At 35.0% G+C, this 26,719-nt stretch overlaps 3 protein-coding genes across 3 annotated transcripts; 2 read left to right on the plus strand and 1 right to left on the minus strand.

Annotated features, from left to right (window-relative positions):
- Positions 1 to 990: 990 nt before the first annotated feature.
- LOC109091601 (ATP synthase subunit epsilon-like protein, mitochondrial) lies at positions 991 to 1,720 on the minus strand. Its single transcript, XM_019105384.2, has 3 exons — positions 1,562 to 1,720; positions 1,213 to 1,337; positions 991 to 1,113 (listed from the first exon to the last, which is right to left on the minus strand). The coding sequence occupies exons 1-2, from the start codon at positions 1,591 to 1,593 to the stop codon at positions 1,214 to 1,216; spliced, it is 156 nt and encodes a 51-aa protein (XP_018960929.1). The 5' UTR covers positions 1,594 to 1,720; the 3' UTR covers positions 991 to 1,113; position 1,213.
- Positions 1,721 to 2,736: 1,016 nt separating this feature from the next.
- chmp4ba (charged multivesicular body protein 4Ba) lies at positions 2,737 to 8,981 on the plus strand. Its single transcript, XM_019105370.2, has 5 exons — positions 2,737 to 3,051; positions 5,685 to 5,862; positions 6,082 to 6,196; positions 7,485 to 7,605; positions 7,718 to 8,981. The coding sequence occupies exons 1-5, from the start codon at positions 2,754 to 2,756 to the stop codon at positions 7,780 to 7,782; spliced, it is 777 nt and encodes a 258-aa protein (XP_018960915.2). The 5' UTR covers positions 2,737 to 2,753; the 3' UTR covers positions 7,783 to 8,981.
- A 1,409-nt stretch (positions 8,982 to 10,390) lies between these two features.
- ahcy (adenosylhomocysteinase) lies at positions 10,391 to 24,983 on the plus strand. The gene is made up of 10 exons (XM_042758887.1): positions 10,391 to 10,548; positions 12,968 to 13,158; positions 14,242 to 14,317; positions 17,416 to 17,568; positions 19,352 to 19,464; positions 19,649 to 19,856; positions 20,991 to 21,078; positions 22,844 to 22,961; positions 23,886 to 24,080; positions 24,298 to 24,983. The coding sequence occupies exons 1-10, from the start codon at positions 10,521 to 10,523 to the stop codon at positions 24,427 to 24,429; spliced, it is 1,302 nt and encodes a 433-aa protein (XP_042614821.1). The 5' UTR covers positions 10,391 to 10,520; the 3' UTR covers positions 24,430 to 24,983.
- The last annotated feature ends 1,736 nt before the right edge of the window (positions 24,984 to 26,719 follow it).

Genomic DNA, 26,719 nt, shown 5'->3' on the forward strand with positions numbered 1-26,719 from the left:
TTTGATCAATTCAATGCATCCTCATCAAATAAAAGTATTTATTCCTTTAAAGAAACAATCTCACTGACCCCAGACTTTTGAACGGTAGTGTACAGTTTGTTGCAAAGCTTATTTTATATAAAGATATTAAAAACTGAATCTATATTGACGTGTAACATCACTGGAGAATAAAACAATTTCTGTGTGTTCTGTAATAATAAAAATCTACATATCTTGAGAAAAATATATGGAAAAACAGATTTAGTCAAAACGTTTTTCTTTTGTGTGGTGTAATAGTGTGATATAGAGGCTTAAATTCTTATTTTATTCATCATTATTTGTTGTCAATATTTAAAAAATGCAACATTTTTGTTTTTGTTAATTTTTCTTATCCTTTAAAAGCATGATACAAAATGATTTTATTCATTTAAACTGCAGTTGTTTCAGAATATATTTGTCATATCTGCATTGTACTTATAATGCTAAGAACGTTCATGCATTTACCATTTCATTGTCATTTATGTCATTCACCCATCAGTTTTTATGCAAAATGTTTTAAAATAAACATTTTGGGATATCAGTAAGCAACACAGACTAAACTATTCATTTTGTGAATCTAAGGGGTTTTACATAACGCTGTATATCTAAATAAAATAAATGAATCTCTGAAAATCTTGCCGTTTTGTTCATGTAAAATAATAGTTAACATATCAACATACTTAAACCTGATGTACACCTCCTTCCTTACAGAAGAGCACTGTAAATATTGAAAAGCCAAATTTTCCCACATCTTACTCTGAGATCACACTAAATGCAACAGCTACTGGACTGCAAACTGGTAACAGTTTTAGTGTCTCTTTTGATTATGCTGTAAAACCAGACATTACCAGTATACTACTTAGAAGTAAAACTGACCTGACAGATTAACAATACACAATAAACCCAGTTTGCCCAGTGACCTCCTGCTAAACAGAAAACGCTTTGGATTAAGAACACACCAAAGGAATGCGGTTTCAGTTTGAGACTCTACATAATTTATTATCAAAATAATTCAATAATCATAACTGCAGGTATTGTAAATCCGACAGAGATCGTATGAGGAGAATTGGGGATTGAAGGATGTAGTTACAGAGCCTACAAAAAAGCAGAAAAGACAATCAATTTTAACAACATCAATCTAAAAAATTAAAAAGTGCAGTACAGTTCTGATAAAGAGCTGAAATTCTAACTCACATTATACAGTCTTCATTTTAGTGACCTTCACACTGGATTCTGCGTTTTTAATCGCCTCAGTTTTCAGCTGTGGCTTCAGCGCTGCCCGCACGACCCTGGCGCAGATAGCCGAGTACCTGATGTAACTGAAATGACAAGACAAATATTAAGTAGCTGAATCACTCAAATTTGCTCGTATGAATACATCCACTGTCATATTTAACATGACGCTGTTACTACAGTCAAATTCTTAGCTCTACAGAGCAAGGCCAACACGTACAGCACATATATAGCGCACATTTTATACAGCGTACAGCACTTAAAATACAAATTATACAACATTTTACAATATTTATTGTCATTCTGGTACCTCAGTCCTGCTTGTCTCCAGTAAGCCACCATTTTTCCGTTCAAAAAAGTGTCTTGCGTCCGTCAAATGCTGCGCTGATCAAGGACGTGAGCGTGGCCTGCGCGTTCGCCGGAAATACGTCATAGGCCAGCGTACAGTCTAATTGGCTGGCAAACATGCCACTCATTATACCGTCCGCTGGAATTGAACCAATGACCGCAGTTTAATGATACAAAACGTACATTAATTTTTTGTGCATGAATATTTGTATTTTAATATGAACGTTTTATTTACACAAATGCAGATTTGTGGCTTTGTGGCATGTAAACATGATTTGGGGGGTATTTCTCTCTATTACTCGCTATAAAATAGAGAGTTGTTTACATGGTTGTTTAATATGTAAGGTTACACTTTCAGATTACACAATAAGGATTATATTTTCATTTATTGTTTTCAAACAATGTAATTCATTATCAGATATTTCTACATAAATTAATTATGATTAGATATTTATATGAATACAAATATGTCTTTATATAGGAAGGTTCTTTTATTTTGTAGGAATGCCCGAAATGATGGTTTATTTGCAATTCGTTTGCAATTCGAAAAGATAAGATTTACACGTATGACCTGCCTCTACTACTACTACTACTACCAGTAATAATAATAATAATAACAATACCAAAGTCCCTTTATAGTCTTTGATAATACTCGCTCCAATTGCTATTTTTCATTTACATTCATTACAATATTGTTTCAAATCAAGTATAATATTTTGTAAAATTAGTCCACGTTAATTTATGTATATGGAACCCACCTGGTATTATTAATAATATAATATTTTTCTTACAATATACCAGTACCTATTTGTAATCACCACGGAGTCTTAAACTTTATTTGTATGATGGGTAAATACCATATCCACAAAGTTAGACACCTTACATTTAACCCCAGCTGCAAAATACTTGTTTCGGGTCTACATTATTATTATCATCACTTCAAAAATTCTCCTCTAATGAAAAATACATCTCGGGTTTAAAGTACATCCCCCCCCCCCCCCCCCCCCCCCCCCCCCCAAATATATTCTCTGTTCTGTATTATTTGTCTCTTTTGTATTTTTATAATATTTCTGCAATAAAACATAAAGTCACTACGGAGCGGAGACGTTCGTTACGTCATGACGTGAGTCATTTTCATGTGACTCGATCATGTCATGCGGCCTGGGTTAGAGAGGAGGAAGAGAAAACAACAACACGTCTGCTGGGCCAGTGACACACAAAACCACAAATCAGTCCAGTATCACTATTCGCTGTCGTCCCGAGGGAAGATGTCTTTGTTTGGGAAGTTGTTTGGTAGCAGTGGAAAAGGGGGTAAATCTCCAAGCCCCCAAGAGGCTATCCAGCGACTGCGAGAAACAGAAGAAATGTTGACCAAGAAACAAGAATTCCTGGAGAAGAAGATCGACCAGGAGCTTGTGACGGCCAAGAGAAACGGCACGAAGAACAAGAGAGGTGAGCGAAGAGATGACTTCCCCGCCATACAGTAGCTTAGGCTGGCACTGTGCGTGTTACTGCTTCTCGTGCTTGATGCTAGTTTATTTTCAATTATGTATGTTGCCTATCATACATAGGAATTCATTAAAGAAAGCATACTGTAACTGAAATAATATAATTCACGGAATAACTAACAGGAGTAAGACTTTTACTAAACACAAGCTCGGTAAGAGATGTCATACGAACACTGGTATGGAATGATAAGGGATTTTAGAACGAAAATGTGCTTTGTACCTTGTTGAAATCTTTTAGAATGCTTGGAATAAACTGATACAGTGTTGTAGCTCTCCATCAGTTCACCTTTGACCTTCTGTGGTATCCATGGTGATGACACACACATACTTCATGTTGACTGACTCAGGGAACAAAATCAAGTAAATAATATCTGCAGCCTTTAGTAGATGTATCCATACTGTATGTGATAAATGTACTTTTTATATATATATATATATATATATATATATATATATATATATATATATATATATATATATATATATATATATATTTGTATTGCCCTTTCTCTTTCAGTAATTTTTGTGAAATTATACATTCTCAAGTCAAGCATAGTCATATATTACCTTCTGTAACAGTGATAAGATATACTTGGAAATCCTTTTAAACATAAAAAGAGCGCAAAATAAGAAAACAATTAAAAAAATGTCCAAATGTGTGTGTTTGTTTTTGTTTGTTTGTTTATAAATTATTGTTGTTTTCTTCTTTATTTGACATTCTCTGAACTGTTAAATAATGCTGTGTACTTTCTTTGTTCTGTATTTGACTGTTATCACTGAACTAAATACATAAAAAAAACTACAATCTTCTCAAAACTTGAAAAAAACTTTTTGTTTTAAACTTCTTTGTCATGGTTTGCATGAGTGCCACTTTCAGGCCTTGCAAATATTATGATGTAAATGCAATTACAAAAAGTATATTTACAAGTCTGTTTTTTTTCTGTCCCATCGATACTACCAGAGCTGTCCAAATCCAGAATTAGCTCCATAAATTATTTCAGGGCAGCGTAAAGGTTGTGAGGCTTGTAATACAACTCCACATTTAAAGTCCCCAGAATAGAGGTAAATAGTAATTGATCTGATTATCCTGTGAGAGCTGCCGGGACACGACGGATGACGACGCTACAGGTGTGGGACTTAAAGTTTACAATTCCAACGCCTTCATGGAAAAAGTGTTTAATTTGCATGACCTTTGTGTCAGGTGACGTCTTTGGAATGGCCCCTTTGAACGTGCACATGACGTAAGAGTCTGATGAGGGTTTTATTGTATTGAAAACCTGATAAATGTAAAGTTGCAGTCCATACATTGCACAAACACAGCTGCTGTTTTATCTTCTACATGTAAATTGACAACTCAAATCAATGTTTTGTCAATGTTTAAAATTCAAATCTGTAGAAATTAAAAAAATGTAATGTGTTTTGGTATTCTGACAATTAATAGGTAATTCGCACAAAAACATATAGCCTGAAAAATATTTTTGTGTTTTATTAGACCATAATGTTTTTATTAGACCATAATCTATTTTTCCAATTGTCCTCCTGGTTTAAAAAAAAAAATTAAAATAGAAATATGGATAAATGAAAGGCAGTAACTACAGTACCATGACTTAACTTTTTATAGGTCTATAGATGTAAATAAGTTTTAATTGTAAGTTTTAATTTACTTAGTTTTAGTCATTGCCATTTTTACTTAGTTTTAGTTGTTGCCATTTTCATTTAGTTACTTAAACTTAACAAAAATGGCAACTAGCTGAGATAAAATAAGTTAAACTTTTAAACTTGTTAATCTTTATTTTAGTTAAAGAAAATGTTTTAATGGTTTTAGTTTCAATTAAAGATAATAATTCTGCTAATATAAACATGGAAATAATACTTTTATTAGTTTTGAGAAAAAACTTACAATACAGACACATCTTAATGGTTCTCAGTAGGCTTTACTGACTTGGTGCCTATTTTATTTCTGGTTATATTCTTGACAAGTTTTGTAGGATTCACACTTTACAAGAAAAGCAAGTCTGTACTGATGTGCTTGTCAGTAATGCATCATTAGGCTGCCAACAGCATTCTCCTTATTTCTTCTTTTTTTTTTTTTTTTTTACACAGCGCACTTGCCTGATAAAGTCTGGTGAGTGTGCCTCACTGAGGAGTCCCTAACTCTGCACCACTGCTTCTCTAAGAAAATTAATAGTAGTAGACTTTACTTTTCAAAAAGCAAAACCCTAATCAAATCTGTTATGGATCAGAGACCTCATAATTTAAATTTAGCTTTGAGAATCTTACGGTGTGGGCTTTCCATCTTTCCTTTACTGTATTTATTTTCCATGAAATACTTTCTTACCAAAACACCTTGACAGTACTACATTACTGGGTAACAGCAGAGGATTGAGAGTGCATGATGCTTACTGAGCTAAATCTTAAATCTTAATCTTAAATCAGCTGACTCATAATCACATAGTGTTCTCTTTAACTCTTTTAAATAAATCCACACTTAATGTTATGCAATGCTTTTCTAGAGGGTTCCAGAATTCCCTTATTTTGCACTTTAATCACATTCACCTTTCCTTCTGTTTGTAACAGCTGCATTGCAGGCACTGAAGCGTAAGAAGCGCTACGAGAAGCAGTTAGGTCAGATTGATGGCACCCTTTCTACCATTGAGTTCCAGCGGGAGGCGCTAGAGAATGCTCACACCAACACCGAGGTCATCAAGAATATGGGCTTTGCTGCCAAGGCCATGAAAGCTGCCCATGACGACATGTGAGGAGCTTCTCTTCTATTATCAGTGTTTTCTTCCCTTTTGTCTCTATCAGACTCACTGCAGCAAGGTTTTGGGTTTATGAGATCATAAACAAGTTTAGGTGCAAGCTATTGGGATTCTGTATGGTACTTTGACATGGAATCTATCTAAATAACAGGTTAATATATCTGCAGGGTATCATAAAGTTATGGTTCTGTATCCTGCCTGTGTACTTTCAGGGACATTGACAAAGTGGACGAACTTATGCAGGACATCACGGAACAGCAGGAGCTGGCACAAGAAATTTCAGACTCAATCTCAAAGCCTGTTGTGTTTGGGGAGGAATTTGATGAGGTAAGATTATAACAAGCAAACTCCACAGCCATGATGAAGCAACATCTGCTGAGTTTTTGAGAGATTTCCGTGTGCTTTCACAAAGGTGACGTTTACACCCGCTGTTAACGTCTGCCTCGGGTGAACTGATCACAAGTGGACAGCACTGAATAAATGGGGCAGGTGCATTTGTGAGGTGCTCAGGAAGGCATATCATCACTTGCATTTGTGTTATAAATGTAACCTGTTAGGTGCAGATTTAATTCAAGGAAAAATGTCACAAAAAGTTTGGGGTCGGTAAGATTTTTTTTTTATGTTTGAAGTCTCTTATACTTACGCTGAGGCTGCATTTATTTGATCAAAAGCACAGTAAAAACAATAATATTTTGAAATATTGTTACGATTTCTGGTATTTTAAGATGTTTTAAAATGCAATTCTTTCTATGATGAAAAAAGCTGAATTTTCCACATGATTCTTCTGAAATCATTCTAATATGCTGATTTGCTGCTCAAGAAGCATTTCTTATTATTATCAATGTTCAAAACAGTTGTGCTACTTAACATTTTTGTGGACTCCATGGTACAATTTTTTAGGATTCTTTAATAGAAAGTTCAAAAGAAGAACATTTATTTGAATTACAAATCTTTTGCAATACTATAAATGTCTTTATTGTCACTTTTGATCAATTTAATGCATCCTTCCCAAATAAAAATATTATTATATATTAGTATTATAGCATTATTAGTATTATAGTAGTATTATAGTAGTCATAAGGATCAATTTCTCAAAATTGAGATTTATATATCATCTGAAAGCTGATGTATAAGCTTTCCATTGATGTATGGTTTGTTATGATAGGACAATATTTGGCTGAAATACAACTGTTTGAAAATCTGGAATCTGAGGGTGCAAAAAAATTAAAATACTGAGAAAATCACCTTTAAAGTTGTCCAAATGAAGTTCTTACCAATGCATATTACTATTTAGAAAATTAAGTTTTAATAGATTTACAGTAGGAAATTTACAAAATATCTTCATGGAACATGATATTTACTTAATATCTTAATGATTTTGGCGTAAAAGATAAAATTGATCATTTTGAGCCATACAATGTTTTTTTGGCTATTGCTACAAATATACCCCAGCGACTCAAGACTGCTTTGTGGTCCAGGGTCACATATATTATTCATCCCAAACCTTTGAAGGGTAGTGTATTAACTGATGTACATACTCTAAAATCCAATCACAAGTGCTCACATTGGAGCTGCATGTTAATACTGGGTATAAACAGATGTTGTGTTGTTTCAGGATGAGCTGTTAGCTGAACTTGAGGAGCTGGAGCAGGAAGAGTTGGATAAGACTCTTCTGAAGATCGGAGACAATGTACCACTGCCAAACGTGCCCTCTACATCCTTACCCGCCCGACCAGGTACTAAACACACACACACGGTGTTTGGAAACATACTCTTTCAGACTCCTGCAAATGTGATTATAATGGCCTTGTATAAAATGCAATTCTTGAATGTCTTTTGTAATTGCAGCAAAGAAGAAAGAAGAAGAGGATGAGGATGACATGAAAGACCTGGAGGCGTGGGCTGCCAATTAATGCTCCCAGAAACCTATACACACTATACAAGGCATAAACCTCACCAAGATACCTGTTACTAAAGGACATGGAAGGACTCTTCAGTATGTTACAGTATGACGTCTTTGTGTCTAAAATAGGCTAATATATAAACACACATGAGAGGAAAACGAAAACATAAATGCAACTGCTCAAAAAAGATTATAAATCTCCGCAAGACTTATTGTCAACACACTGTTCAGACATGAAAAAAGCTTGTTGTAGATCAGTGTTTGTGTGTTCGGCACTCCATTACCTGTATAAGTAGTCATCAAACTTCAAACTTCCATCACAAGGAATCCTCAGCTTGGTACGAGAAACCAGAAACCCTTTGCACGCAGGGGAAAGTGTCTGTAACGATCTGTCGTGTTTTTGGAGAGAACATGTGGTATATATTACGAATTCATTTGTTCACAAGTTCTGTTAAAAGCACTGTAAGCCCCGTTTGATTCCGTGCATCAAGCATTTCGGTGCAGGTGCTTCCCACGTACAATATCCGTAGTGCCCACGGGACGTCCCAGATCAGCACTTAGGCTTTATGAGTACAAGACTTGCTCTCCGTTTCGGGGCTGAGGTGGGCATGAAGGTTTGAGAATGTCTGAGTGCTGCTGCAGCTGTAAGGCTTTTACTGTACATAGCATCTCTCTTTAACGTCATGACGGTTTACAGTCTCCTGACAGCATGGGATTTCTATATGGAATAGATCTCTTTACTCAAGAAACGTGTGCTGTATTTGAGATATTTCAGAAATACTGGCTCGTTATTCTAAGATATCTTTACACTAGAAGTGGCTTCTTAAACTGAGTGTTGTATTAGGGGAAAAACGACAAGGTTTGTTGTAGATTTCAGATTGTTTTTTTATTTTTGAGGTGCGAATGCATTCAAACAGATTTGTACGAGGACAAACTGCACAGATTAATTTCATATCATGCTTTATTTTACAGAGTGCACTTTTATGAGGCTCTGGTTTTGTTCATTTTCCTCTCCTGAGAGTCTATAAAACATTTGAGTATTGAATATTGAGATGTGATAGAAACACTAAACACATAACTATGTTTATTTATCAGGCTCGGAACATTTCATTCATGTTGTTTATTGTTTGTTTGTCTTTTTGACACTCATTTATGTTGTCCTTCTCTGCCTTTCAACCTTACACCTACATTAAAGTTTTGCCAAATTAACACCTTTCTGGATTTTTATTTACGCATTAGATGTTTCTTTCCATTATTTGCCTAATATTTCTTTATTTATGCACTTCAAAGCATCAGTGCTCACCCTGAACATGTGTTTTTGTCTATTGAACATGAATTTGTAGAAATAGTGTCCTGGCAGGAGGACAGAGAGTATACTTTTTATTTAAAAATAACCTGATAACAAGCATACAGTCAGAAATCTTTCAGACACACCAATGGAAAATATGATGGTGCTTTTCTGTTTCTTTCTTGCAATGGAAAGGAAAATTAAGACTTTGAAGCAACATGCTATCTGTAGTAATGCAAACTGATTTGTACCGAATGTGAAAGACAAAGCTTTAATACATTTGTATGTTTTCATTATCTTGTAGGTGATGGATTTATCATTGTTATATCATTATCAATATAATCTATTATTATTGTTGTTATTAAAATATTTTGACTGAGTTTCTTGTGGTCCTCGTACATGAACCAAAATGAGGTTTCAGCACAGTAATGATGCTGAAAATTCAGCTTTGATCACAGGAATAAATGACATTTTTAAATATTCAAATAAAAATAGTTATTTTAAATATATTTTTAAAATGGTATTTCACAATATTACTTTATTTCTGAACAAATAAATGTACTGTTTGTGATCATGAGACTTTCAAAAGCATAAAAAAATATTACCGACCCCAAACTTAGTTTAAGTAATAATCTACCTCAACATTTGAGTCAGTTGCATGATTCTGACCTTATATTGTCCACTAAAACATGAATAATTTCATGATTGACAGGATGTTTAGTAAATCTGTCAATGATGTGTGAATCTTAAGTCTTTCAGGTTTAATGTCATCACACAAAACCACAAACCAGACAGTTTTCACATATGGGGATAAACTTGGGGCATATTTCCAGGACATATTGAATGGACTTTATCCAGCCCTAGTGTTATCCAAGTGTCCCAAGATAACCCCTGTTCAACTGATACTGTTCATAATGACTCTAATTTATAGGGATTTTACTAAGAAAATGTAGTAATTTAATTTAATCTAATTTCCTCTTTCTATATTGCTTTGTTTCTAATGGAAAGCAACTCAAACTGGTTTTGTTAACATAATCTATTTTTTAAACAAAAAATATTTGTTTCTTTATTCCAAAAAAGCACCTTTCTTCCCACAAGCTCAGATCCTCATGATCTTAAATATTAGTAAAACACAAAAGCAAGGTGAAACTTGTAGCGTACTGGTATATAAATCGAGATTTCCACATTATATTACACACCTTTAACCACCATGGATTCTCATTGGCTATCGTAGGAGCAAATGAACACGCCCACGATGGTTTATTTAGAGCGATAAGGCGGGGCACATTTCGGCCAATGAGAAACGAGAGGCGGCATGGTCTCATGAATATTAAAACAACCGGTCTGTTCACGCTTATATACAAGTTCACATAAGAAATTACCTCCTTCTGCACTCACTCGGGCCACAACAGGGCTCAAGATCAACCCATATCAGGCTTACCCAACGACAGCACATCAAAATGTCAGAGAAGCTTCCATTCAAAGTTGGTTAGTATAAGTTTATTTGATTATTGACTTTAGACCATGCTGTCACGTTTCTACCGCCAATGCTAATAAGCTAATTCCACGCTTTCTTTCTAATAATTTCTCTAATATATTCTCTATAAACTATCCGATTCTCTGTAAAAGGGTGTTGGGTTGTATTTTGGACCAAGCATGGATTGTTGCAGATCTTCAGTTGCTAGTGCTTCTGTATCACATGGCAGTGGAGACGTCATTGTCAACGCTACCTAGCACGAGACGCACTGTTGCAAACCTGCCCCCATAAAGTCACAGTTTGCGCACTTAATATGTCTAGTGTATTATTACAGCCATTTCATGGTTCTCACAAAGTAGTAGATATGAATTTATATCTAACACCTGTCAAACAAGCTAGCGTGGTTCCATTCGCGAGACATGAAGAAGAAAGTTTGGAAGTTGTAGTTTTTTGCGTGCACTGTAGAATCTCCTCTGTATGAGATATTCTGCACTACTGGACTACATGTCCCTTAATGCAGTAGTCGAGCATGAGCCGCCACTTTTCGTTGACCGTAGTCATTCATATTTTGAGAATCGGTTCTTTTGAACAGTTCGTTTATTTTTTTTATTTTTTTATTAACAAGATCAAATTACATGTATATAACAAACACTATTCATGATGTAAACAATAAACATTATACATGAAATAAACAATTTCACACTAGAGGGGCTGTATACAAATGCAAATTTATATAAAAATATTAATGCGTTTACAAACTTTCACCGTTTTAATAGCTTTTTGTTAACAAAAGAAAATCGTATAGTATCAATATAATGCTCAATTTACTTCCTAAAAGGAAAAAAAAATGCACGAGAACTTACCTTAGTGAATATGAAATTTTACATGTAAAAAAATAAGATTTATCATGTAAACGTGACTGTGTTTTTCTTTGCTGTACTCCAATATACCAAATAATACATATTTCCATAACAAAACAAAATGATTATCAATATTTTGAACAATAAAATCTTGCCATCACATTTCATCACGTGGTCCCTGACACTTTTCAACATTCAGATCGGTTCAAATAAAGGCATGTTTGAAAATATTGCTGTTTAATAAGGTTTTTCAGTACTGTTTTATTAATAACTGTTAATAGCAATTGTATAGTATCTAAGTCAGAACAGTCATTTAGAGCCTAAATGTGATTTGCATATACATTAAACAATATTAAACTTAATTCACGGGCTGATTAATTAATTTATCTACTGACTCAAAGTATTTTCACTGTTTACTTTTTAAGAAAATGAGCTACGTTTCGTTTGCATGCTACTGAACGTCGTAAACGTATTCCCAGTTCGTGTCAGTGAAACCCTCGGTTCACTCAAGATGGTTTTGTGAATCCGTTCAGTCGATTCATTGAAAAGGTCCAGCTCAGAAGAACTGTTCCTCCTGCTCGTGGTTGACCAAAAATGAATGTCATGCGCTTAAAAGGTGTACTTTGAGTTAAGACAAATAAAACACACTAAGTTCATGTCTTCACTTGTTTTTGTGTCACGTTTATTCACACGTCAGCACAGTTATGGTGACCAGACTTGGTGTGTTGTTCTCAGTGCAGATAAGGCACAAGTCATTCAATATTAGATCCACCTGGACTTTTCTCCCTAGATCAGAGTTCAGTTTTACAAAATCAGTGAATGAAATGTCAAAGTGAACACATTTATTAACAGCCCATTCTGAAGGCATATTACAAGATTTCCATGCCCACTGGAAAACCTGGAAGTAACAACAATAGGAGAATTATGGGAATTAGTAACATTTAAGTCATGGAAATTGTAAATTCACTTTGTTAAAACAGCATCTTCATATTAAACTAAACAAACACTCTGAATTGTTGTCCTGATCTTGTTGTAGGTTAGTGGTCGGTGTCAAAAATTTAAATGAAAAATGTCTTTTCTGAACAAATACCATTTCCTTTTGTAATTACATATTTGTTTGGCTACTGAATATTATGGCAGATGTGTTTTCCTACATGTCTGCAGTTGTAATAAATTATAATTATAGTTTTATATATATATATAAATAATATAGAAATTATTATTTTTTGGGTTGCCTGTTGGTTGCTAAGTGTGCATATGAAACCAAGCACCATCTCCTCAACCAGTTCAAGACATGTAAAGTATGTGGTTTTAGGTGTCATCTGTTGAATTTCTATTCTGGATGTCCAAATATGAGACTGACACTTCAAAGACTGCTTTAACTTGCATGTTATAATGGACTTGTGTGTTTCTTGGGATTTGTAGTTATTATTTAACTGTGCTCTCGAATGCTTAGTCAAACTAGTACAGATTGTCTAAACTTTTGCTTATGTAATTTAATAATTCTTTCCGTTTGTTGAATTTAGCTTTTGTTTTATGCATAATCTGTTGTCATTTTCTCCCTGTCCAGCTGACATCAGCCTGGCTGAGTGGGGACGTAAAGCCATCGACATAGCCGAGAATGAGATGCCGGGTCTGATGAAGATGAGGGAGCTCTACGGCCAGACGAGACCCCTGAAGGGCGCTCGCATCGCAGGCTGCTTGCACATGACTCTACAGACCGCTGTGCTCATTGAAACCCTGACCGCCCTCGGAGCTGAGGTGAGGATGCAAATGCAAAACTATTAAAGAAGTAATTTATATTTGCATAAAAAATAGCATTTTGCGTTATGAATTGTCTTGGTATAGAAAAGAACTGCATTCATCAGATGCTCAATAGCTGCTTTCAAATTCTCCTTTTGAGTAAACAGACAGAATATTCATTTTGGAGTGAAATATTACTTTAAAACCATTAAAAGTAGGGTTTAAATGTTTACAATTCAACAATTACTGAACGTGTAGTAGTACTTTGCTGCTTGTTGGTTTAACTAACAAAAAGTAATGGTATTGCTATACGGTTTTCTGTGTCAGTAGCTTTTTTTTTTTTGTTGAAATAGATGAACAATTTTACTCCGTAAGGATGCATTAAATTGATCAAAAGTGATAGAAAAAGTCAATGTTGCTAAATATTTTTATTTCAAATAAATGCAGTTTTTTTTACTTTCTATTCATCAAAGATTAAAAAAATCATGGTTTTTCGAAGCAGCACAATGTTTTCAACATTGATAATCATAAGAAATGTTCCTTGATCAGAAAATCAGCATATTAGAATGATTTCTGAAGGATCATGTGACACAAAGCCTGGAGTAATGATGCTGAAAATTCAGCTTTGCATCACAGAATAAATTGTATTTTAAAGTAGATTACAATAGGAAACAGTTATTTTGAATTGTATTAATATTTCACAATATTTACTATATTTTTGATTAAAAAATGCAGTCTTGGTGAGCATTAGAGATTTCTTTCAAAAACATTTTTAAAAAATCTTACTGACCCTGTATGCCATTGTATTCTTTGAAATATAAATACAATGTTTCATATTATTGCAACATTATTCCGTCATTTTATCATGGGATTGCCACAGTACTTTGTTTGGAGTTTTTTTCACAGATTTTTCCTAGTACTAGATGGCTAACCTTGCAGTCTTACTGAAATGCATCATCCTTCTTATCCCCTATTTCCTCTGTCAAACTGGAATTTCCCAGCCCAAGGCCACATTTTATCCAAAAGATTATGAAACTAATGAATGAAGTCTGTACTAGTCAGATGATCTCATTCCTTCTCCTTGATCTCTGTCTGCTCCAGGTCCAGTGGTCTAGCTGTAACATCTTCTCTACGCAGGATCACGCAGCGGCAGCCATTGCTAAATCTGGCGTTCCAGGTAACAGGTGTTGGTGTGCTAGACCAGGGGTTCCCAAACTTTTAAGCCCGCAACCCCCATGATAAATGCACTGCTGCCCCGCGACCCCCCCCCCCCCCAACACACCACCTCAACAACCTTTTTTTTTGGAGTCCAAGCACCTTTAACTTTAGCAAACAGCGGGATACATTGTGTTGCTGCGCGTGATGTACGTACGTAACTTGATTGTGATTGACGCTGACGTAATCTCGTAATGTCTGGGACAAAATTACAAATTGAATTAAAATATATATATATTATATTATATTATATTTTTTTTATTTGTATCAGACTTTTCTGCAAACACCATTTAACAAGTATTGAATTAACCCTTTCACACGTAAGTTTAAAATATTCTGGCTGACCCCCCAGCGTGAGTTTTTCCAGGCGATCGTTATTTGGATGTGTCACTTTATGGTTTCCATGGTGACGCGTCATTGCTTGTCACGTGACACACCGCAGAAACAACAGAGCTGAATGAATGATGATCTGCTTTTATGTCATTTTTCCTTTTTTATTCAAAATATTCACAAATTTGTTAGATATGGCATGAAATAGCTGATATTCCGATTTTAAAATATATGCAAGTGGAAGTGTTTTGTTGTTTAAAGACCTTTATAACGATCGCGTTAGTTGAGCTGTATGCGCGATGGGCGCCGCCATCTTAGTTTGTGCTGCAGACGCAGTTCAGAGAATCGGATCTGTTGGATTTACAACACGTGAATTCATCCACTTCTCCCGAAATACATAAAAGTAAGTGGCTGGTGAACTGGGAGAATAATAGAGTAAACTTTAAAGTTACTTACACAATGTGTATCTGATATGCATAAAACGTGTCTAATTATAATGGAAAGGATTATTATTGCCTCGTCCTTTGACATCAGTGTGTATTTTACAAACTCTAAATGTATTGTTTTTTTTAGTACTTATATGTCTGAAACCTAAAATAAACATTATGTGGTTGAAAACACTGACAAAGTTGTGATGACAGCTCTGAGCGCGCCTGTCTCTGGCTCAGCGCCAGCCAACGCGCGAGAGCACATTTGAATTTCACGTCATGCACTTACCGGTGTGATCGTACACTCCAGGGACCAGCCTAGACTGATCACTCCGGTGTGATCGTACGTGCGAAAGGGTTAAATTAATTGCAACAAAAATATATTGGGCCTATATATTTTTTTTTATAGAAATCATCTCGCGACCCCTGCGCCGGGGTTGACCCCCATTTTGGGAACCACTGTGCTAGACTGCTGTGATCCTGTCCACTGTTTGCTCTAAAGCTGCGTAATCAAATCTAGATAAGCAGAACTCAGAGTGCTCCATGCTGGGTAAACCTAGAATCAGCACAAATGGGTTTAATCTGTAGATTTCTGAAGGACTAACATGCAAGAGAGTGCAGGCAAAGATAACTTTATCAGCTTCATCATTCCAGCTTTCAGTTTCCCAAACAGTTTTTAAGCACTGAAACCTTGCAAGGGATACAAGCTCAATGATTTTTAGTGGTAAAAACATTTGTCTAACAACATCAAACAGATTTTTAGCCTGTGCTTTTCTGGTTTCACGTGTAAAATGCCTATTTCAAGTCTCTTCTTAGGCAGCAGCTTCAATGCTCCAATAAACATACACATAATATTATAATAACACATTAATTGGATCTGTTTTTAGTTAGATTAAATTGTTTATCAATACTTTTAAGTATAGAATGAATTCTAAATCTGTTTATAATCATTATGTCTCGGTCTTTGTCTGCTTTCTCGGATGGATTTGTTTTTCACTGATCACAAGTGCATTATGAGATTGCCTTCTCCACAAAGGATAAGCCTAAATGCAGTTCTGCCAAAGAACTTGGTCTTAAGAAAGCATTTTAATTAGTGGCATAATTATGCTGACAGCCAGTTGCAATTGCTTTTGTGTCGGGAGCATGACTGATGCATGAAAATTCTGCTCACTAACTCACTATATAGTAGTATTAGAAAATGTATTAAGACCTTTATACATTGTTTTTTTTTTTTTAAGCTAAATTCCAGATGCAGCTTATGGGTTTGAATTGGAGTTAATGCAGACTTGTTTTGATTGGCAGAAATGTAACGGCACAGTATTATCTGATATGTGACCGTAGCATGAATAACATGCACTACTTTTTAAAGGTTTGGGGTCAGTAAGATTTTTTTATTTTTTAATTTTATTTTTCAAACGTCTCTAATGCTCACCAAAGCTGTACATATTTGATCAACAATGCAGTGAAAACAGTATTACAATTTAAAATATATTTTATTGTAATAATTTATTCCTGTGATCAAAGCTGAATTTTCATCATCATTACTCCAGTCTTCAGTGTCACACGATCCTTCAGAAATCATTCTAATATGCTGATTTGCTGCTCAAGAAACATTTCTTATCTTATTCTTGTCTTATTATCAGTGTTGGAAATTTGTTTAATTTTTTAAATAAAAAAATTCAGTATGCTTAGAATAGAAATTTCTAAAGAACAGTATTTATTTGAAATATAAATCTTTTGTAACATTATAATTATTTTACTATCACTTAATTTTGAATAAAAGTATAAATATCTATTTAAAAAAAAAAATGACTGGCCCCAAACTTTTGAATTGATTGGGTGACTCTGCATTCATCTTTTCCATACTTGGAAGTAATACAGCTTTATAGCATTTCATGTGAACCTATTAATCTCATTTAAAGTGATGGCAGTAGGTGGTTGTTACTTGCATCCATTGCTTATGTGACAGACTTTCTCAACTAAATGTTATACCAGCTAGAAAATAATGCCACATTAAAACTATCAAACATATTTTGAGCTTGTTGTGGTTCTAAAATGAGCAGATTTTCAGCTATTGACAACATTCTCTCCACATTGCACCTTATTCTGCAAAGAACCATTTACTTGTCTTGTAATATTTTTAACTTGCATTTACATTTATTCATGTAAAATGAAATCATATTTTTGGGATGTGAGGCAGGAAAATATGAAATAAGTTTTATTTCAAGATAGCAGCCAGTCACACAATTATTATGTTTATATTGGTGTCTAATGTGTGTGTGTTGTTTTTGCTGTGTTGTAGTGTATGCCTGGAAGGGAGAGACCGATGAAGAGTATGTGTGGTGCATCGAGCAGACCATCTACTTCAAGGACGGTCAGCCTCTCAACATGATCCTGGACGACGGTGGAGACCTGACCAATCTGGTGCACACGAAATACCCCAAACTGCTTGCAGGTATAATGTAGTGTGTTTGTTCGGTTATCGTCTACTCGCACTCATCCTAACAGCCAGAGGTCATGAAGAGTCATTCAGACTGCTCATATAAGTACTGTTTAATTTCATTGCCTCAGTTACTATGGTTGTCTGGATTTCTGTGGCTAGTAATGACAGCACTTCTGGCCTGCTGATGATTATCATATAGTTGTATTGTACTGCTGTTCAGTGGCCACTAGGTGGCAGGCTAATCTATGATCAAGCTGTTCCATTCTTAACCCAGCATTATAATATAGTACTCACAAAAGGATTCAGAGGTATTAGTTGTTTTTTTTTTTGACAGAGTGGAAGTCATGTGGCATTAGTTTTACTCTATAGTGGAGGTCATATGGTGTTGGGTTTATGCTATAAATGTTGTCAAATTTTAATAGGTCAGATTTATGAGACTGCTCTATTTGACCTCTGACCTTTGGTAGGGTTAAGTATCTGGGCTAGTAACACAAAGGTCAGCTCTCTGATTCTGTGTAGGGGCCTGTGAACTGAAGAACTGTTGAAATAATGCTTTTAAACAATGTTTTTAACCAGCTTGCTCATGGATTCAGTATGCTTTTCTTTTTTTTTTTAAGAATGAATGCTTTTATTCATCAGGGATGCATTCAATTGATCAAATGTGACAGTAAAGACATTAATAATGTTACAAAAGGTTTCCATTTCAAATAAATGCTGTTCTTTTGAACTTTCTATTCTTCACATAATCTTGAGAAAAATATATCACAGCTTCCTCAAAAATATGAAGGAGCACAGCTGTTTTCAACATGGATGATATTAGATCTGTTTCTTGACCAGCAAATCAGCATATTAGAATGATTTCTGATAATGTGACACTAAAGACTGGATTAATGATTAGTGAGGTTACGTTCTGTGCAGAGGCTTCGGAGCGTGTGTCAAGAAATCCCAGAAGCTTTCAGTGAAAAACACGTTTGTTACACAGTTATGTTATACAATCATTATATACCACCAGAAAATACACATTATATTCATGTAAATAGATTACTCTATGTGGAAATAGATTTTTTTCTTCACCGTTATTTCTAAGCCTTAACTGGTGCAAAATACAGTGCATCACACATCACATCAGGTCATCTGTAATGGATCTGCTTGGTTTACACTCTCTGACCAACAGGTGAACAGACGAAGCCTCAAGAAATGAACCCTTTTGTGAACCACTTGGCTGAAAAGCTTCAGTGCTTCATGAGGCTTCATCTCGCCACCACTAGAAATGATGCTGAAAGTTCGGGTTGCATCACCCAAATTTCATTTTAAAATAATAATACAATTTAAAAATGGTTGATTCACAATATTACTGTTTACTGTCTATTGGATCAAATAAATACAACCTTGGTGAGCGTTTAGCATTTCTGGAACACTGTATTGACAGAATCTGTTTTATAATTAACATTATGCTTTATGTTATTGTGGTTTTCCATTGCAAATGTACAGGAGACGGCGCACGATCTCTAGCGGCATCAAAATTAATAGCCAGTCTCTCTGTATAACTGGACAAAAATCTGCAGACTTAATGCCAGAAATGTTTCCACATGGAGTTATGATAATACATACTTTTGGCTTCTGAGATATTGTATATTGTATATCATATGTATGATTTCGTCACACCAGTGAGGATCAAACTAACCTCCACAAAAAATTTTATTTATCGGCCAACTAGTAAGTTCAGCATTCCTTCCAATCAGATTCTCCGAGTCTTTATCATTTGCAAAATGCTTCTTTGTGGTTTATCTCTCAGGAATCAAGGGCATCTCTGAGGAGACCACCACAGGAGTTCACAACCTCTACAAGATGTTGAAGAAAGGGGAACTGAAAGTTCCTGCCATCAACGTCAACGACTCCGTTACCAAGGTAACCTTTTATAACCAGCATATAATATCATTATGTGGTGTTGTCCGGTTATTCGCTGTCATCATCTCATGGTCTGTTTTGTTCACAGACAAATGTGAGCGCTTTATGCTTGGTTCTAATATTCTATGGCTGTTGTAAATGAACGTGTTTATTTGAGAATGACTTATTCTCCCACTCCCTTCAGAGTAAGTTTGACAACCTGTACGGCTGCCGGGAGTCTTTGATTGACGGCATCAAGCGTGCCACAGATGTGATGATTGCCGGTAAGGTTGCAGTGGTGGCCGGGTACGGTGATGTCGGTAAGGGCTGCGTTCAGGCCCTGCGAGGGTTCGGTGCCAGAGTCATCGTCACAGAGATCGATCCCATCAATGCTCTGCAGGCGGCTATGGAGGGTATGTTCTCTCTGTGTGTGTGTGTGTGTGTGTGTGTGTGTGTGTGTGTGTGTGTGTGTGTGTTCCTTTCCTTCTCACCCTATTTTGGTGTCTGCATCAATGTAAATTTACAAAATTGATTTTATATAGAAAGCATATTAAATGCAAATAATGTGTCTTTTAATGTTTCATATTTATGTAAAAATGAAACCATATACTTATTTTGTACTTATTAAAAGTATAAAAGAATAAAGCGATCATACTAAATTTTATTGTATTTTAAATGATTAATAACTTCTTGCTGACAAATGGGAAAACCTAGTGGTTTGAATGATAGTGGCAAAGACTGATAAAGATTTTAAATTAGAGTTTAATATTAGTTTTTGGGGGCTGCATTGTGATACTTATATAGAGTCTTATTAATGTCATCTAATAATTCTTGTTATAAATATGCCTGACAAGATTTTTGTTATACAAACTGTTGTTACTCTGATTTTTGTATGATAGTCATTATTTTTTGACCAGAAAAATAACATTAAACAGGATTTAAGAGGATACATTAAAAAAAGAAAAAGAAAAGGTTTTTAAAACTTTTGTTGTTTTTTTTTTGTCTTTTCCTTTTCATCTTTGACCCTTGTATATAAAATGTATATTTATTTATTTTATTTGTAGTAATAGTATAAATAATATTCTCTTACACTATGTATATATATATAACAAAGGATATTTGGCGGCATATTAGAATAATTTCTGAATATATATATATATATATATATATATATAGAAAATTAAATAGAGACAATTAAAAATCAGATATTTTACATAATTTAATATAATATTGATTATTATATTAATAATAATATATTTGTGAAACATTTATTGTTGATATATTATTTATATGAAATCGGCCACCCTGTTCTCTTTTGGCTAGCTATATTGGCTGTTGCACTTGTTTGTGTTTTCTCTAGAAACATAATATTCCACTTAGTCATAGAGCATGTTATGAGCCAACAGTATTTTTTTAAGCAGCTGTTTTTGGAGAGTTGTTGTAACTACTTGCCAGGCTAGTTTCAGAAAAGTGGATTATTTTATTTTGGATTTTTTTGTATTTTTTCTTGCTGTCTGATTGCTTTGCGCTTGGCTCTTGTTACCCAGGCTATGAGGTGACCACCATGGATGAGGCCTGCAAAGAAGGAAACATCTTTGTGACAACCACTGGCTGTGAGGACATTATCCTTGGCAGGTTTGTGTAGCATTAATCAAACATGAACCAACTAACAGATGTCAAGCTAGAATGTGTGTTCTGCATTTAGTGTCCCCTCAAAACTGAGAAAGTTCTATTTCTGATTTCAATTCCTATAATCCGTAATGATACTTTTAGTTGTTTTAAGATGGACCAGATGGAAAATATTTCAAGAACGATTCTTGTGGCAATAGCAGCAGCCTTTTGCCCAATGATGAGGACACTTTTGATTTCAACAGGGAAGTAATAAATCAAAAATTATTTATGGTACAACAGGTTATTACTCAATCAAATTTATTGCATATATATATATATATATATATATTTACCAAGGCTGTATTTATTTGATACATAATAATAGTTTGAAATAATACTAGTGATGCTTGTCTTACTATTGACTATTGTTCAAAAGTTTTTCTTCAGAAGGTTTTAAACAGTGTCAAATTCATCAAGTCTACATTTACATGATCAGAAATTCAGTTAAAATAGTAATATTGTGAAATATTATTTAAATAACTGTTTTATTTAAAATTTCATTTATTCTTGTAGTTGCAAAGCTGAATTTTCAGCATCAAGTGTCACATGATTCTTTAGAAATTGTTCTAATATGCTGATTTGCGGCTCAACAAACATTTCTTCTTCTTCTTCTTCTTCTTCTTCTTCTTCTTCTTCTTCTTATTATTATTATTATCAAAGTTGAAATTGTCGCTTTTGATCAATTTATTGCACCCTCGCTGAATAAAACACAAAAACACTGTAAAATACAGACACCAAACTTTTGAACGGTAGTGTGTTAATATTTATTTACATTACCCCCTCGTGGTGTACACACTCCAGCATTCAAACACAGCCTGACTAGTTGGACATCTTGCTAAAATCATGAATTGAATTCTCACTCTACGCCAACTGCATATAAGGATGTCATCCGGCACAGCGTGAAAGTTGGTCAACAATGAATCCTTTCAAGATGATGGAATGGGGTTTCTGCTCGTAGCAGGCAGGAAGATTCATGTGCGGTGGAAGGACCTCCAGGCCTGCAATCAAACACGCACAGCGTGAGATCTGGCCTGAGCCTGCTACATTAGACAGTGCTTGCTTGAGTTCGGTGTTCTTATGCACGCTGTTCTGTGCTTATCAGATGGTTAAATGCGGAGGTGAGTGGGCTGGTGGGTTCTGATGGGGTGTGGGCCTCTGTGATAAATGGTCGGGGTGAGGACATGCAGGGGCCAGTGGAGCACAGCTGCTGTTTGGTATTATCTACAGATGTGAGAACTGTCTTAGATTCTCTGGTAGTTTTCAGAGCTGATGGTACATGTTTAAAGGCTGGTAAACTGCGTATGTCTGTCTGGCACCAGTTAAGCAAATGCAGTCCAGAAATGGTTGAGGTGAAATATTTTGAACCTACATTTTTGCTTCAGCCTTGATTGCTTTGAAACATAATTGCCCACCTATCCTCAAAAAGCTGCTTGATTTGAGGCATCATTCATTGGCTGAAGAATAAAAGATTCAGGATGAGTTACTTGTCAAATATAATATTATGGTTAGCGGTTTTTTCAAAATGCCAAGACAAGCATCATTTATTTAATGTTTGTGCCACATGGTTGACCATTGTTTTAGATAACTGTTCTTGTAGTGATTTGTTTCAGCTTTTACTTACTTGTGAACAGAATTTTGTGCCAAAAGCTGTTTGAAATCGTTCCTCGACTGGAAATGTCGATCAGGTAGTGTAAGCATCATGTTTTTTTGTTTTTTTTTTCACTCACAGACACTTTGAGCAGATGAAGGACGATGCGATTGTCTGCAACATTGGTCACTTTGACTGTGAGATTGACATGAAGTGGCTCAATGAACATGCAGCGAAGAAAATCAACATCAAACCTCAGGTGCAAGATTGATGACTTGAGTGTTGAACAGTAATGCATGCATTAGATTTTTAGTAATTAGGTAATGATAATGAAATATTGTAATAGGTTTAGGAGAAGGATCAGAGTGCTTTAAGTGTTTTTACTTTTCAATAAAAGTTTTTTTTTTTTTTTTTTTTTTTCATCTGGTGAACCAAATTTGTTAGATATTTTTAGATATTGTTTTTATTGTTGTTTGCTTTTCTTGTGAAGCACTTTGAGAAAGCATTTTTAAAGGTGCTATAATTTTTTATTTATTTATTATAAGTAATTACTTAATGTATTATTTATTATGATTTACTAATGCAAATTAAATATTTAATGATTGATTAATTTTAGGAAAAAAATTCTTTTAAAAAAAGTCTACTTTTCAGTATTTTTCTTTCAGTATTAATAATTAAATATTTAATTTAATAATGAGTACATAGGAGAAAGCATAATGTTGGAGGAAAAAAATATACAGTATATGCTAAATTGAAGCCTTTTTTAAGAACACTAGCTTATTAGTTTTATTAATTTTAATAGTTTTCATAGATATATATCTATATCTATATATATATATATATCTTATTGTTCTCATACAGAACAGTGTTCATCTAGTATTGTTTATTTGTTCTTTATAAATTAATAAATTGCTTGCTCGCTTGCTGATCCATCACAAACCTCTAGTTGGGAAATCCTACTTAAATTGAATTCAAATGCAAATGAAAAAAGGCAACATTTGTTTTTTAAATAACAGTCCAGGCCTTGTTGTGAAATAATCACCAGTGCTTTGCTTTGTTTTTTTTTTTTTTTTCTTGGCAGACATCAACAAACACCAAAACCTTGCTTTTGAGTGCCCTTCTTTCTGACTCATGATGGTCAGCTCTGATCTGACTTTGACTAACTCTCCGCTCTTTTATACAGGTTGACCGTTTTCGCATGAAAAATGGTCGTCATATCATCGTTCTGGCCGAGGGGCGTCTGGTGAACCTGGGCTGTGCCATGGGCCATCCGAGCTTTGTGATGAGCAACTCGTTCACCAACCAGGTCCTTGCCCAGATTGAGCTGTGGACCAACACCAGCAAATACCCACTGGGTGTTTACTTCCTGCCAAAGAAGGTACAGTAGCTTCATGTCGACTTTTATTACAGATGTAATACAGGTAGTATCCATTAATATGCACATTATCCATGAATGTTTTGTGATTTTAAGAGTGTAAAAGGTTTGCAAACTTGCTTAAAAAGAAGATGCAGATCGAAACAGGGACACTTAACCGATGATTATCAGAATCTATGAGATGTATTTATTCCTCACTATGTCCTTTGTGCACGTGTAGCTGGATGAGGAGGTGGCTGCCGCACACTTGGACAAGCTTGGCGTCAAACTGACTAAACTGACAGAGAAGCAAGCCAAATATTTGGGTCTGCCCTGCGATGGTCCCTTCAAAGCAGACCACTACCGCTACTAAGTAGCTTTGACCAATCGCAGCCTCAGCTGTGGATGAGGACGGACTACACGATCATCAGCAGTTGTGCCAGTTACCTCTGCGGCTATAATAGTGCTTAATCGTGTCTCTCACTCTCATCACAAGTGCCTGCGAACTCTCACCAACACCTTTTTGCATTGATATCAAGTGCAACGCTAACTTGTGAACACATTGTCACTGTTTGCATTCCCTGTTTATTATACGGTTATGTTAAAACACAATTCTTCCATTAGGTCAGTTATTTGATGCCCCCAATAAATAAACAAGCTGGAACAGTTTGGTTCTTCCATGTCTTACTTTGAAGTGATTCCAGTTTTTTTTTTTTTTTTAGGTAACTATTAATAGAGGGAGTCTTGCCTGTTTTGGCCATGCATACTTTTGTAAACCCATCAAAGTAATGACAACTATGGAAAGAAAAAAAAAGTACAATTTCTCTGTTAGCAGGCTGTGAGTTTGAGTGGGTCTGGGTAGCTTGTCCTGTTTTATTACATCCACTCATGAAGACCTGATGAAATAAATGTGGTGTTTGACTGTAATTTGTTCAGGTGTTAATCCTTCATTTCAGCCCATCATTAAGAGACTGGATCTCATCCGGTCAGATCCAGAAAAATTAATCATTTATCAATATTGCTATTGCTCATACATGAGCTTAAGGATCTGAATGAACATCTAAGCCCATGTATTAAACTTCAGTTGTTTTGTTATGGAGATAAATGATTCCTCAAATTAATATGATAATTGATTAAATGGACAAAAACGTCTATGCTAGCTCTGTCTTGGGATCTTACAGAGATTTGGGGGAGGGTTTTTTCCACTTTTTTCCAAATTCATAATAAAAAATTAAAAAAAATAAAATAAATCTAATTCAAAATATTACTTAATACTATCGTAGTATATAAATGTTGCTAAAATAATACTGGCAACTGCATGACAACCTATAAAGGATCTTAGCAACGGCCTGGTGTTGGGTTTTGAACAGACAAACACTTCTCACGTTTACTTCAGTAAATGTAAACTCTAGTTGTCCTCTAATGTTTTGAGAATTGAAAGAACAATATGATTCCTGTAGTTGACCATTTAAATATAAAAAAAGGGTTTGGGTAGAAAATGTATGAAAAATATGCACTTTTTTTTCATAATTGTTGTAAAATAATGTCAGAATTATGTGGTTTCTTAAAATGTTATTTCAGGTCGTCTTGGCAACCTAAAGTCATTCTTGTGGCGTTTAAAAAAAAAAAAAGCTTAAATGCAAACTTAAAGAGAGAGTTCGCCCAATAATGACAATACTATCATAATTTACTTACTTTCGTGTTTTTCTAAGACTGTATGATTTTCTCTGGACAACAAAAAGAAGATATTTTTAATCGTAACAATGTTGTTTGGTCCCCACTGACATTCAAAATAACTTTTTTTTTTTTCCTGTAGAGAAATAAAATGACTAAATAAAGATTTTTAGGGTGAACTGTCTCGCATACTCCTGAAACAACTTACTGCACTAGGATTTTGGGCTGCAGATCTTTATTATGACAATATTTCCATTTCTGATGTTAAACAGAATGCAAAGCGATTTCAAGAATCTTTTTAAAACTTTTGAGTTATGACATTTCCCATAAATAATTTCAATATCACAAGCCAAAACATGAAATTAAAACCATTCCACTTGTGTCCTGTAATGATTCCTTGATAAAAACATCAGGCTCAGGCATTCACTGACAGACTTGTGACAATGACAACTCCCCGATGAAAAACAAGGCCGCGATGGGCAGTCGGTAACACAAAGCGTCTGAGAGGAGCCATGAAAAATAGCAGAACTGCTGTCAGGACCTTGCCTACATCCATAAAATCAGTACTGGGTCTCATTGAGTAACTAATGAACCCAAACTGGTTTATTCCATGGATAAGCAATGGCTTAGTTATTCAAGCCGCCATACAGAGACACATGGCTTCAATCTAATGTGGCCCTTATTAGTTGGAAATGGTAAAATGGTGTAGTTAGTGTTTGTGGGGTAAAGCAATAGTCTGTAGGCCATTAGATGTACTGGACCCCTAAGATGCCTGCAAAGTGTCCCCTGAGACACATAACAAGGGCCTATCTTTTTGAGTTTCTCTTTTTTTACTCTCCTACTCTCTCTCACCCATTGATTCCTTTCAATATGAACCAGCTGTGGCGTCTGGAGCCTTTGGTGTCACCCTGTGCGTGTGTTTGAATGGGTGTTTTATTACCTGTGTTGAACCAATAATCATTTGAGGTGCTTGGAAATGGTGTCCTTAC

This window comes from Cyprinus carpio, chromosome A6 (genome assembly GCF_018340385.1).
Source record: "Cyprinus carpio isolate SPL01 chromosome A6, ASM1834038v1, whole genome shotgun sequence".
NCBI classification, from domain to species: Eukaryota; Metazoa; Chordata; class Actinopteri; order Cypriniformes; family Cyprinidae; genus Cyprinus; species Cyprinus carpio.

Excerpts from the sequence above, each read along its gene's own strand:
- LOC109091601 (XM_019105384.2), bottom strand. The coding sequence starts at position 1,593 with ATGGTGGCTTACTGGAGACAAGCAGGACTGAG. Across the intron at positions 1,338-1,561 it reads TGGAGACAAGCAGGACTGAG|TTACATCAGGTACTCGGCTA; the intron begins GTACCAGAATGA and ends TTGTCATTTCAG.
- chmp4ba (XM_019105370.2), top strand. The coding sequence starts at position 2,754 with ATGCGGCCTGGGTTAGAGAGGAGGAAGAGAAAACAACAACACGTCTGC. Across the intron at positions 6,197-7,484 it reads TTGGGGAGGAATTTGATGAG|GATGAGCTGTTAGCTGAACT; the intron begins GTAAGATTATAA and ends GTGTTGTTTCAG. Across the intron at positions 7,606-7,717 it reads ATCCTTACCCGCCCGACCAG|CAAAGAAGAAAGAAGAAGAG; the intron begins GTACTAAACACA and ends TTGTAATTGCAG.
- ahcy (XM_042758887.1), top strand. The coding sequence starts at position 10,521 with ATGTCAGAGAAGCTTCCATTCAAAGTTG. Across the intron at positions 13,159-14,241 it reads TGACCGCCCTCGGAGCTGAG|GTCCAGTGGTCTAGCTGTAA; the intron begins GTGAGGATGCAA and ends TGTCTGCTCCAG. Across the intron at positions 24,081-24,297 it reads TTTACTTCCTGCCAAAGAAG|CTGGATGAGGAGGTGGCTGC; the intron begins GTACAGTAGCTT and ends GTGCACGTGTAG.